General features: G+C 34.3%; 1 protein-coding gene across 4 annotated transcripts in view; it reads left to right on the top strand.

Annotated features, from left to right (window-relative positions):
* Positions 1-14,673, top strand: part of wdr27 (WD repeat domain 27) — a 76,441-nt gene that overhangs the window by 25,761 nt on the left and 36,007 nt on the right. For all 4 annotated transcript variants that reach the window (XM_088610037.1, XM_088610036.1, XM_088610035.1 and 1 more), the window contains 4 exons: positions 155-288; positions 1,272-1,369; positions 3,553-3,674; positions 8,196-8,293. In XM_088610037.1, coding sequence (XP_088466163.1) covers positions 155-288; positions 1,272-1,369; positions 3,553-3,674; positions 8,196-8,293 — 452 coding nt within the window. The remainder of the gene's footprint in view (positions 1-154; positions 289-1,271; positions 1,370-3,552; positions 3,675-8,195; positions 8,294-14,673) is intronic.

Raw genomic sequence — 14,673 nt, 5'->3', positions numbered from 1 at the left:
AATGCCTTCTTCATTTTTTGGACTAACAAAGCTTGAGGTATCCTCTTACCAATCTTATAATACTTACAATTGGTTTCATGTCCCACTGGAATGGCAATTTTGACTTTTTTGTTTGTTCTGGCTTAAGGACAGAATTCTATCATTTGTTTTTCAGGGTGGTGAAAGGTTTCCCCAACCCTTGAGATCTGCACAGTTTTATTATATGGACAAGTTTCTGCTGCTGTCATGCGGCTCTTTGTTACAGTTGTACTTGTACCACTTGGACACTTCACAGGATGACATCAAAAGGTACACTGTTGTAAGTCAGACTGAAATTTCAAAAGGTGCTTCTAGCCTTCATCCCTGGAGCATACAATAAACTGTGCTGGCTGTTTAACTAAAGTTAATATTCTGGAAATTATCCTCTCTCAAGTATAATTATAAAATAGTCTGCCCCAGAATATCTGCTCTTTGGAGAGATTAGTTTCTTCCACAGAAGGAAGAGGATGAGGGCACTGAGGACATCACCCAGTCTGAGGTGTGATTTATCCCTCAGATACAGGATCTTGGCTTTACTGCTAGGAAAATCAAAGCCTGCCAATTCTCCAGAGCACATTAAAGAAGGTGTGATTGACCTCTACACTTCTTTTACGCATGGTGTGAAATGCACATGTGAAGTGTTTGCTTGATGGACATTTCTACATGCCAACAATAAGAGCCTTGTGTTGGACAGAGTCCGAAAGAACCTGCTGCAGGAAATATGAGTGTGTTTCCCTGCCATCCACATAATGTGCCAAGAAAGCCATTGAAGCCAGGGACTTATACCAATAATATGAAATAATTTCCTCATTGTTTTTTTTTATTTTACTGACTGTAAGCAATTTAAAATTACTTAGAAGGAGATGCCTTGATCTTTTTTTGCTTTAGCAATTAGAGATGGCTAATGTTTTTTGTATGAGGTGCCATTGTAAACATTTTAATCATGGTTATCTGGTGTATTTCTCAGATCCTGGCATCTGGCAAATAAATAGTAGATGCTTCAGATGTGATTATTCAGTTCAAAAATTAATATGGCACTTGTTACAGACTCTGCTATTCTATGCTGAATTAACACTGGCATGATTAATATTTTTAAGAGACTGTAATTGTTAGCTATTAATGACACTTTTAAAACAAGTTTCTTACTGTTGTATTTCGTTCATCTAAATAATAAGGTGCTTTTTAAATTGAAAAAAGTTAAATATTAAGTAAGTAAATTTCCATCTATAAAAACCTAATATCTTGTCTTTCAGATACAAGCAAAAAAGTCTATGCAAACTTGTTGAGAAATTCCAGATGACTACAGGGACGGAAATCACCAGTGTTTCAGCAGTCAATGATTTCTTCTCCTGTATCCTCTTGCATATTTTGTTCCACCACTTGAAAGAAGAATTCCAGATCTTAAATGTATCTCCTGGTAAAAAGGACAAAGTGCCCCTTAAAAATAGCAAAAAGTGCTGAAAACTATTTTTATATTACTATTGTTTCCTTGGTTTGAATGTACTTCGCCATCTGCTGATGCAGTATATTGATATATTATATTGTAGTACTGTATATAAATATATAGGAACAAGTAATAGGTTTATTCCATGCTGAAAAGAGAAGAAAGAAAACACAACGTTTCGGCCGTGTAGCCTTCTTCAGGTGTGAGAACAACAGGGCAGTAAGTCTTTCTCATACCTGAAGAAGGCTCCACGGCCAAAACGTTGTGTTTTCACTTTTCTCTTTTCAGCATGGAATAAACCCATTACTTGTTCCTTTGCAACCTACGCATGCTGACACAGCTCCCCACCTGAACTACTATAAATATATAGTACAGTATATATTAAATATATATGTAGTATATTTAATTAAATACAGTAAGTAAAAGGTCTATATGCATTAATAAAAAACATTTAGTACAGCACATGCCTGGATTCTTGGAAATCCTCTAAATGACCTATTTGCTATCGTTTTTATTGAGTTCAATAGTTAGATATAGTGAGAATAATTCTAACTGCCATTCCAAATCATACAGTACATCTCCTCACGCTGAGTATCAGATTACAGCTATAAAGATACCAGGAATGTCAGACATGTCAATTATTTGTGTTACTTTCTGGACTAATAGATTTTATTTGCCTCTGTTTAGGAATTTAAAACAATTTGAACTAATAATAATAATTGGTGAAGAATATTTTAAAGCAATTCTAAGAATTGAACTGTTACAAACAGACGTCTGGCAGACATGGTTTATTTTAATGTTGGTTACATTGAGAGTTCTTCCCTTATCAGAGCTGAGAATTTAAGTAAGCTATTTATCAAATGTGTGTTGCTATTATATAGTCTGTATTACTGGAGGAATGTTCTGTGTAACCAGCACTACTCCTCCATATAATGCTCCAGGCAGAGCAGCTGTGAAGTCAGGCTACATTTCTTCATACTGGAAAGAAAGAGATGGAGATCTTAATTGAAACATTAAGCTCTTAATTAGTGTGTTGCAAGGTTCTGCATTTATCTTCAAATTAGACCATTGTTTTCAATATATTGATCTCAGGTGTGCTTTGTCGATAGCTTATGTTTTGGTGTTTTTAATTTCTGAGAATCTTTCAAAAGGCTTTGATTTTTTACTTATTGAATGCAATTCATCTTTTGTAATACGTAATTTTACATTTGAGTTTTGTATATTTAGCTTTTTAGTTTTATTTTCTATAGTTTTGAGAACCGCAAGATTTTGCATATTGCCTATTTTGATACATCTTTTCCGATTATATGACATTCTGACCAATTATTCCAACTACATTCGTTTTTTAAAAGATTATACTGTATATATACAGTAGTACAGGGAATAACTATGGAAGCAGGAAAATGTGCAAGATACATTTTGTGAATTCTAAATTAATATATTTTTTATAAAAATAAAATATTTCCTAAGACAGTTATACTGATTGTTACATCCAACAATGTCATAGGTTGTCAGGTATCCCTTCAGAAAGTGCCATATTGCCTTAATGCCTATGTAAGTATTTAAGAAATGAGTTCTGTAGGCTACTATTGACAGATTGCATCTTCATGTTTCACCTAGTACTGTGTACAGTATAAGACAGTGGAATTGATACCGTTGGCAACAGAAGAGGTTGAAGAAGAAAACACAAACTCTTTAAAAGTGAAATAAAGTTAATCAGAGTAAATTCTATGTGTGATAGGTGATGATTCAGAAGAGATATCAAGAAAAACCTTGCAGTAAGCACAGAAACTAATATTTCTACTAAAACAATAAGATATACGCTAGTGCACAATGGTCTCAATGGGTATGTTACTGATGGTAAATAGTTGCTGAGGAGAGGAAGTAAACAAAAAAATATGAATCAAATGAAGATCAACATCTAACCTAACAGTATACAGTAGCAAGTAACAGTCAAAACCAAATAATAATACCGAATTATGCAAGACTCATAAAAGGACATGCATCAAGAACAAAATATCTAGTTATAAAAAAAAGAATATATTCCTTTATGCAGTATTCACTTTAATTCCTTATCCTTGCCAAATTAGATATTGTTCTGGTGTCTGGAAATGATCGTGCAGTGGAAGCTTTTGATCTAAATGTGGGTCGCAGAGCAGCTTGTATCCCTGATGCTCACACCAGAGCAGTTCACCACATCGCTCAGAACAAGGTATCGTATGGTCAGTTTTAGTTGTTTAATGTTAGACAGTTGTTTAAAGGTTAGGTTTATTAACCAGTTTGTTTATTTAATACTTTAAATTATTTTAGCTATAAGTTGTAATGTTTTAAGCAATACAGTATGTCATTTCCTTCACCTATTTGCATTCCTCTTCATTTTATAGAAGGGTCTTCATTTGGCCAAGTCATTATAGGCTTAAGTTGAGTTGCATAATAGTAAGACTGTAAATCTAAGGATACATAAACTTCCATTTTCTTTGGTGTGCTTGAGTGTTTTGAACTTTATCAGTGGTTTTAGTCCTTCCCACACACATCTAGAGACAAGCTTGTCCAGTGATTAGGTATGATTAGGTGTAAGGTATGTGAACTGAAGTAAGTGGTGGGTTACCCTATTGAAGTTACCAAACTCTTGGCATTGCCTGCACAGCCTCTTTTGGGAGCTGTGTGAAAGCCACCCCATGGAAGTTACTCTTAAGAGAACGGAACCTACCATAGCTGTTAATCTAGCGATTAATCAAGTCTGTGTATCAGTACTGCCAGGTCTATATTAATGCTCACTGAGATCATACCTGATACAATTTTGTAATGTTTCTATTTTAGAAATGAGTTACGTATCATGCTGAAAACTTATGAAGTTGCAATAATCAATATTTTTGTTTAATTCATTTCTATCTTTAAAATATTGAATGAAACCATTAGACCTGAATTAGCCTTTGTTTTGTGCATCGCTATTATTACTTGAGCAATCATTCAAACCACAATTGCTTTTTATCGAAAACCGATTCTCTCCTGAATCCGAATCAGCCTTTCACTTTCATTGACACATGCATCATTCTCTTCTCTTTGAGGAAGGAGTGGAATAGGAAATGGGTTAGGTTTGTGCTTTGATGTGTATAGAAGGCTCTGTTAAAAGAAAGTCATGTTCTTACACAGGGAAGAGCTGAATTTCATAATAGGCTGTAATTTAGTTAGTTAGTCAAACATTTTCTTTATTTAAAAGCCCAACATGCCATTGAACCACGTAAAGAGATTTGTGTTTTTTAGCCTTTGTGCATTTTGTCCCAACTGTGTCCTGTTTTGTTAATTAAGTCTGACACCAAGGGGGTTGAAATTGCATACTATTAAAGTTTAATGGCCAGGTAAGTTATGAGAATTTTGCAGGGTGGTGTGGTAAAACATTTAACTACTGTTGCCTAGATCCTTTTTAGAATCCCTTGTGACACTTTTGATTTCCCTGCTTTGTTGGCTGGGCTGACATGTCTGCTAAAACTAAGTCATGAAGCTGAAAGAAAAGAAAGAAGCCCAGCTGGACTTCAGACAGCCCCTTGGTGGTGCTTGACCAGACAGACATGTTAACATTGCTGTGCGCTAGAGATTTACTCTGAACATCAGGAAAAAGTGCATTGCAGATCTACCTACAAATACATTGTTTGTAGAATGTCATGTTTTCATTTTTACATTATAATAGCAATTTTGTAGGTTATGTAAATAATTCATCACCACAGCTACTACTCAATCTCCTGTTTGTCTGATAAGAAATTAAGGTTTCAAGTAAGGAAGCTTTATAGCGATTATAAGAATTTTGTTTCTTCCCAGTTTTGAAACTTCACTTTTTCAAAGACCGGGTAGCCTGATGCAGCTTCATACAAGACAGGTATAGTGGGACAGATAATCCTTTCAAATTGACAAAAATTTTGTTTTTGGCATCAACCAAAATGGCAACCTGTCCCATGCTCAATTTCAAAACCTTTCACATGTGGTGAAATATGTTCCTGTATAAACCACAATAGTCAGATTTGTGCTTTACATGTTGGAACACTTTGTCTATCCACATCAGGTCATCATCTGCTTGGCAAAACGTACCCTGTTCTTGCAGTTTTTTAGTTTTGGATTAGTTTTTACTTTAACAAATGTAAGCAAAAGAATAGCTGTCAGCATTGAATACTGCAAAAGAACTTTGGAAAAGATAAATTATATTGTAACTCTAGCTCTATATATATGAATTTGGCGAAAACAAATATGAATGCATAAAATGTATAGCTGTTCAAAGTCCTTTACAATCTTAAAAATATCTACATTATCATAGAAATTCCTTACCTTAATATATTGCTTTTTATACCAAAAGAAAGCAAAGTTCTTTTATGTATAGGAGGTGACTCTTCATATTCTGATGGACAATGGTGGAATAACTGTGTTAGCAAATGAGAAAGAGCAAAAAATAACTTCTACAGTAAATGGAGTATCCATTTATAGAATTTTGTTCTTTGTAAACACCTTAATTCTATAGCCATTCATCCATGATTTCTTTTTAAAACAGTGTCTGAACTACTGGTGTGATTAAATGCATTTGTTGTCTGAAGGCAATGCACACGCAAGTCTGACTTGTGATGAACAACTACACCAGTTGTCCTGATGTGAGCACTTGGCATTTCTTCTGCCTGCTGATTAAACACATATGTCACAGGACACGTGTTTTTCCATTTGATCAAGTTGGTGTGAATACTGTGCATCAGTGAAAAATTTAAACTTACTTTCCAGCTCTGTCTCTGTTATAGCATTATATGAATAAAGAAAGCAGTGCAGCAGTAGAGGGACTTTCGAATCACACTACCCAGCTACTTTTATTGTCACTGTGTTGTCGTGGTTGAGACTACACCTGAATGCACTATATTTGAATGCAATTTATTTGCTTATAGCAGCAAGGTTTTTCTGTCCACTTACGTGGCATAATATAACATCCATTAAACACAGGGAATTCCTTCTGTTGTAATTGTAACCAGGAGGCCCCCTGACTAAACATAAGGCAGAAAGTTAAATTCTGTTAATTCAAATTTCCATCTTCCCTCTGGTTAAGAAGCTACCTGGAAACCCTTCAGTCCCAAGGTAGCCTTGTAGAGAACTGTGAGTCAGAAACTTTTATATATAAAAAATTAGGCGACTGGAAAGAATGAAATGGAACTTTCCTCTGCATCAAAGGATTTGAAATAGGTGAAAGTAATAAATTTTGCCTACAAGTATCCATAAAAGGAAAAAAGGCTTTGTTTGCATTAATAAAAAAACTATGCACTATCTTTTAGAGGCTGGAGTCAGATGGAAAAGAATGAAAAATATGTTTCCATTCTGTGGTTTGTCTGCTCACTGCTAAAGTGAAATGATGGAAACTTTCAGTGCTTCAGAGTTACCTCAAACGTGTTTTTAATCTTCCTTTTCCTTCAGTTCTTTGGGATACTGCTTTTCTCAGGATAGTGCTTTAACCCAATGATCTACTTTTTGTTGTCAAAGTTAAAACAATTACAAATTGTATACATAATTAAATATATTATATATAGTTATTGTGACGATCACTATTTTTAATTTTTATCTGTCCGATGTTGAACGAAAGCCTCTGCAAAGATTTGACTTAAAATATTCTTTGGTTATTTTCATCCATCCGGCTTCTGCAAAGGTATTCATTTAGCCATCTTATAGGTCTTTTTTTTATTTGTCCTGAGATGCATTATGAGATTCTTTGTTTCAATGAAAATATGACAAGACACTTGAAGACATAGTTCAATATTCACACACTTTGTATCCATTTCAAGTCAAGAGGACACGTTTACACTGTAAATCTTTTATAGCTCTTTTAAAACTATTTAAAAACGAACACAGTCTTGAAATGTTACTGGTAGCTTAAAACTCTCATACCTGCAAATGATTAGTGCTCCCAAACTGCTCATTAACATCTGTTAAAGAACAATTTCAAAAGAACGTATTCCTTTCATGACAATACACATCAGGTGGCAGTCATAAATGCAAAGTATATATCTATCATCTGCTTTTTAGCTTGACTTTGCACCCACCAAGACACAAAGCATCTCTTATATCTGAACAGCACCTTCAGGGGTCAATGCAATTATGGCACAAAAATATATGGGGTTTAATACTTTCATAGAACAAATGTATTTTTCATTTGATTATTTCACCTCATGGCTTATTTGATACTGTCATTTAACAAATTCATTTTTACAGAACAATATAAATTCCAGTTTTCTTTCTTGGATGGAGGACCACAATTGAAGGTGGGCTACCCACATCAGCATAAAATTGAATAAAGGGCTCCCATCAATTTCAAGGTCAAGGAAAGCTGGATACTCTAACCAAAAAATGGTTTATGGTATAGACCTGATTCTGACTGATTATAAAAGATGAGAACATGAAGCCATTCACTGAAACCTGGCTAGACTTGAGATAAATAACCTTATATTATTTTATTGCATGTAAGGACATAATGTAAAACAGTGGTGGACCAAGTGTAGTTAAGTTGCAGCCATACTGAACACTGAATAAAATATATTGTGGCTGGATTAATTTTAATGGCATTGTTAATTTAAATTGTTGAACCAGTGAGGGTTTTTTAGGTTTATTTTTTTACAGAATCATTGAAGCGTTAATATCTTTCTCTCTTATGTTACCCATGTTAAACACTTCATTTCATTAAGTGATTTTATTTTTTTAAAAATGGGATGTTTTGCAGGGTTCAATGTTCAGCACGCAGGAGCCTGATGCATACAATCTCTTCTTGACAAGTAGTGTGACAGATGGCATCAAATTGTGGGACCTGAGAACTCTGAGGTAAGACTGTTTACCTTCTGTTATACTCAACCATATGACTTATTGTATTTACTTATGTGAATAAGTTAAGACAAATGAAACCAAAATGCTTGACAATACATACCAGAAGGCAATGCACAAGCTGGTATGCTGTCGGTTGTATACACTAATAATGTAAACTGCTTACCCTGGTGAATGCTGTTGATGTAAACGTTGTCAGGTGGGTACTTGTGTTGTCAATGGTAAAATGTTTCTTGTGGTTTCAATAGCTTGAGTTCCAAATTTCATTGTTTCCTTGTACACAGTTTGCAATGTAAAATATTTGCATTTGTTGGAAGAGATCAACTAACTTTCTGAGCACTTCTACAATGGCATATCTGTGAAAGAACCTCAGAATTAAATCACACAGATTTGAATGTAAGTTGTGTGTCAGTTGAATGTAATTAAGATGTATAGGTTTTAAAGGAACAGTTGATAATAATCAGAGTATATAATGTATTACATTGTACAAATATCAAGATTCATGCTTTCTCAATTACACCCCTCTTCAAGACAACTTCCAGATCAAATAACTTAATTTAACTAGGGGCCAATATTATAAAGTTTCTTTTGTCCACTAACAATAAAGAAATAATGTATTGTGTTTCTGATTTAAAGGTTAAGTTCAGTATTAACCTGGGTAAAAGTGTCAGAGATATGTTACAGGATTTATTCTTAACCCATAAAATAGTTTTCTAGGGGAAGGATCATAAGAAAACTGTAACTCTACTGCAGTTGTTTAAAATAGCTTAGTCTTAGTTGGTGCCTAGTAAGGTGTCCGGAGTCTGACCCCAGTTCTCCTATATAAAATATAAAATATACAGTCTAAGCTGGTTCTGTATGAACAGGAGTGTAAGCCCAATTATCATAATGTTAATATATACTTGTTATTTTTATGTACAGCTTTAATACTTCTAACTACTAACTCTAAAGTCTAGAGTTTAGAGTTAAAGGAATTTGCGGTTTCATCTAAATAGAGCTTTTTCCAAAAACAAACAAATTCAAAAAAGGAATCTCTATTGAATAACAAATCATGACACAGAACAACATTTCCAGTTTTCAAGATACAGTATGTATTATACTTTTCAGTCACAACAAAAGTAAAAGGTCATTCACATTTTTTAAATCTTTATTATGTATGTTAATAAAACTTACACATTTGTTGCAGGTACCTGGTCTGTATTTTATTTTTCAATTCCGTTAAATTCAGTTATATAATAGACAAACATATTTTGTACCAAATGCAGGTACAGTACCTTGTAGTAGGCCAGATTGACGATTCATAACATTCCTACACTTCCATTTCTGCTACCTTTGAGGAAAACATACATGTGTCTCAGTAGAAATCTGTCCACAGTGACGAGAGAAACAGCTGTTTTTAACACATCATATGCCTTAGGGATCTGCACACTACTTCAATTCTTAGGAAAGTAATAAGGTCAGAATAAGGGAATCCTCTGAATGGAGCCTCATATCTTGGCTAAGAGTACTCCACACTGCTTACATTAACTTACAGTTTTAATATGTGCTTTTGACACTGTGTGGATTGGAACAAATGAGTCTGATTTTTCCAGGTGGTGCTGTTGTATTTGGCATGTAGTGTAAAAAAGCCCTGATCTCCATACGTTTTTGTTCATCCAGATTCTGTCACATCTTTCAGAAGCTTTTACCTTCTGTTACATTAGTTTTCTCACCCTTGATGAACTATAATAAATGGTATTATAACAGAGGAAGTGTAGGCTTATATCAAGATTTTAGGCTTTTGTGAATTAAAATGTATTAAAATATACATGTATACAGTAAAACAGACTACTTAGTAGTAAGTACTGAGAGTACTTAAGGTGGGTAGCGGTGTCAGCATGTGTAGTCTGCAAAGGAACAAGTAATACGTTTATTCCATGCTGAAAAGAGAAGAGAGAAAACAAAACGTTTCGGCTGTGAAGCCTTCTTCACATGTGAGAAAGACAGGGCAGACAACAAAGATTAAATAGCACAGAAGAACAAAAGCTGGGAGAGGGGACGGGGGACGGGGGGAGGGGAGAAGCAGAGAGGCCACTCAGGAAGTACTCTGAGAGTACTTTAATATATAAATAGCATAACTTTACAAGATAATTACATTTAATTCTAAATACATAAAGTTTTAATCTATTTTTACTTTGAAAATATATTTAATGTATAAAACCCGATGTAGTCAAATTATTCCTCTAATGTTTTTTAGTCATTTGGTCATTTTATTAAGTCACAGACAGTTCATAGAAACTTAGAAGTCTCCTAGACTGCCACTGGTACTAAACAGGGAAAGAAAGCTCTTTACCACTTCATCAGGAAGATGTCAAATAATTGCTAGAATACTAATTACTGAACGGCTGGTAATAGAAAAATACATAAGACATCCCAGTGTAAACTATGGTGTCAATCATCAAGACTCAAGGCAATTGCAATGTTTACTGTTACCATCAGTGGAGTAATTGTTGAAGATTCTAGTCCTGCATCTTCAAAAACCTCTGGCATCCTCAATATATAATATTTTTACGACTACCACTAGAGGTTGACATCAAGTACAGTGTCTGTAGCAGAGTTCATTGACAACATACTGTCAAAATGGACTGCATGGCTTAATCACTTTTGTAAACTTATGTTCTTAACACAAAAAAAACAACAACATACATTTGCCAAACAAATAATTTACTGCAAAGCCAAAAAGGACTATACTGTATAATGTGACCTGGACAGCTCAGGTTGAAAAAGAGTGTCATCCCTTCTTTGAAATATGGGAGAGCATCTGATTTGTTTTGGGAATTTTTTACATCTTCTGATCCTAAGAGCTGCTTAAGGGTTGGGTAAATACATTGTTGTCTCTGAAATGGCACTTTTTCATCCTTCATTGGCTGCTTTTCAAAGTCCTCCTTTGAAGCAAGGATTTTTTTCAGTGCATATTAAATATTAAATGTACATATTAAAATGATGTCCTTTGGCCTTCGTCTTCTTTGTAGAGTGAGAAATTAACCGTTTATGGTAATGCTCCAGTATCTGCTGACCTTAACTCATTGTTCTTAAACAATATCAACAGAGATAAAGGTCAGTAATATTGTCCATTAAATAAGACATCCTTTAGAGCAAAAGACTAAGTTTTTTTTTCAGTTCATGTTTCTTCTTTTTAAACAATAATTTAATATACGATGAACCAAACATAATTTTTTATTAACTCCATGACAGTGTTTAGGGACATGATGTATATGTATATGTTACATCATGTGTAACAGAAGCTCTTAGTAAAGTGTAAGTTCTGTCATCATTTCTTGATTTGGAGATTGTTTCCCACCATTTTGCTCATATCCCAGACATTGTTGGATCTTAGTCACTTTGTGTTAAATATCTGAATGGTATTTCCAGGTCATGTTCTTGCTTTAATTTGTATCCTGTGATCTGTCATCATGGAGAGCACTCGACTGCACTGGTTGAGGAAAACCATATGGAATGTGTTGCAAAAATATGTGTAAACATTTTTTTACGCAATTCTTCTTTAAGGGTAAGCTACCGTCATCACACAGTCTTGTTCCATATCTCAATAAAACGCATTTTAGAGAAGAAAAAAATATTTTTTTATGTTTGGTTGGTTTTGTAGAACTGCACCTGTTTGATAAAGGGGACTATGGACAGAGTCCAGGTTTTAATGTGTTAAGAATGGTTGGTGCTTTGTGAAACGACTGCTTTAAAGAGAAAAAAAATGAAAGAAAAAAAGTACACAAATAACTTTAAATTAGGACTGCACAAGACAATTTAGTATTGCAGCTCTGATTAATGGGGTCGGTTAAAGAATCCACAATCCAATAACCTAGGAATTCTCTCCCTTTAGTAATAATGCAAAGTACACAGTCCTGTGATTTTATAAATTAAAATCCATGTATATAGTTTTATATAAATTTATATAAAGTATATCCATATACCAAAGGGACTTTTGCTATTTATGTTTGGATTCAGTTACTACAAAGTCTTGGACAAGCATCATTATGACTATTCTATGCCCTTTAACTGGTCTCTAAAAATATGTTTATTTCCTTTTTTATTGTTCTTAATAATATACTGATAGAAGTAACTCAATGCAAAGAAACTCAAAAGGTTTCCTTGTGCCTTATTATTTTAATAACTGGAATTGCATCATGTCTATGAGTTATAAAAGGTCATAATGAAATGTCTTGGCTGTAGTGTTAAAAAATCCCTTTACATAGACCTAGGTTTAGTAGTATTTACATTTGACACATTAGAGTACCATTGTTCAACACGTGCCAAATCATACATGTGGTCCCTCCAGATTACTGAACAATTTTCTTCACATTTCCTTTATGGTTGAACAGCGTAGTGGAAAGTGGTACATTGCTCAGCAGCGATTGGAGCAGTGATTAGCTATTGACAGGAGGGTAGACTGTTTTAACTGCGGCTCCCCTCTCTCTGTGCAGCACTGAGCCTGTGGAGCTCCAGGCTGAGCTGGAGAATCAGTGCTCACAGCAGCTCAGGTCATCCTATTAACAACTCAACATCTCTCTTTAGGAAGACCCCTGTTCTTGTTTATTTGTCATTGCATCTTGTTATCGGATTTGTGTATTGTCCTGCACTTTCTCACTGGGTCTCTAACATTTTATCAAAATAAGCAAACAGCAAAATTATAGGTGCACTTCATGTTTTTTTTTTCCTCACACTTCACAGGCAAATATTAATTCTAATCCAAGTGATTTATTTTTTTATCAATAGTATCTGGTTATACATATTTTTATAAACCTCATCAATGTAGGTTTCACTGCCAATATTCCAAAGAAGTTATTTCATGGGTGGTGGTTAATCATAGTAAATACGTTGTCCAGATTATGTTGCATCTCATTGTCATTGTTATTCTAAATGTTTTGTATTGGGGGAAAAAGGTTTGGCAGGTTATTCTTAAAAAGCTGGGGGATTGTCCACCCTGCATTTTTTGGATATAAAAAATAAGGCAGAATAATTTTTCAGCAGAAGATGTTTTGATTTCTGGAATATAAATAGTTGCAATATAACTTGGACTGGCCTTTCTTCAAAACTGCTTTTTGCTTTGCCTGAATGATTATATAATTATCTAAGAAATAAGAGTAATTAAATATAGCTGACAGTATAATACATTATAGGCAGTCGCCTTCCACACAGACAGTTCCAAGACAATCATAGGAGATTTACTCCAAGGTAGAATTAATGATATAAAGTAATTTAGTTTAACTACAATGACGACTTTCTGTCATTGTAGAGAATAAAATTGTTTGGCTGCCATTATTAAGAATGTTGGTTTATTGTTATTGTACTGATTTCTAAACATTGATGATAAATTAGTTGCTAATAAAATTCTGTTTGTACTTAAACAATGTATATAGCTTAGTCCATAGAGTAAATGCACTATGCACATTGCACTTTACGTACCCTGTACCCTGTACCCAGTCAAAAAATGTCTATGTCTATAGCGTTGTCTTGTCAGTGTCTTGTCTGTATTTGCACTGTAGACCTGGAGAATGATATCTCACTCCTCTGTATACTTGTATATGGCTGAAATTATATATAAACTTGAATTTGAGTTATTTTAGTGATGACCTTATGGATAAGTTATGGTCTCATTAGATAGAGATTCCGGGTTTATAGCTTGTTTAAGATTGGTTACGCACAACATTTCATTTTCATAGGGTGTCTTTAAAACCACACCGATCAAAAATGGGATCCAACATGCAACCACAATTGGAAGGCAGACCTAATAATATGGAAAATCCTGAAATTCCATGTATATGCTTTCATTTTCTATGAAGTTCAGCCTGCTTATTCCCTTGCCAATTCAGCAGTTTGATATTTCCCATCGGATCTCAAATTTACAATTTTCTTTCTCTCGCAGCTCTAAAAACCGCCTTTATAAGCTTTATAAGCCACTGGAATGACCATCATTTATTTCGCTCTCCTGTGTTTAATATGTTGCACGTCATGGTGTGTATATTTGTGGCTTTTCCACATTTTGATGCAGTGATGTAGACAAGGCTCGTCAGTGTTGATTTAAAAATACATACAGTACAGTAGTTTTTTTAAAGCCAAGTGCATATGCAGTGTTGTTTTTTGTTTGTTTTAAAGTGAAATACATTTTTTATTGCTGTGTAGTTCAACATTGTTATTGGAATCGCAGACGACACCTTTTTATCCTTTTGTATATTTAGCACCATATGTGTTGATTTTGGCTCATAAATCAAAGGCTGTTTGAATAGCAGCTGAGTCATAAAATGTGCTTTCAAATAATTTGCATTTGTAACCTTGTCCTCTGGTTTGCTGGGATTAAAGAAGCTAAAAGGTCAGTTTCTTCGAACCTG

Source organism: Lepisosteus platostomus, chromosome 17 (assembly GCF_059453375.1).
Source record: "Lepisosteus platostomus isolate fLepPlt1 chromosome 17, fLepPlt1.hap1, whole genome shotgun sequence".
NCBI lineage: Eukaryota > Metazoa > Chordata > Actinopteri > Semionotiformes > Lepisosteidae > Lepisosteus > Lepisosteus platostomus.
Note: the sequence above shows the minus strand (reverse complement) of the source record. Positions and strands in the feature narration are given on the sequence as shown.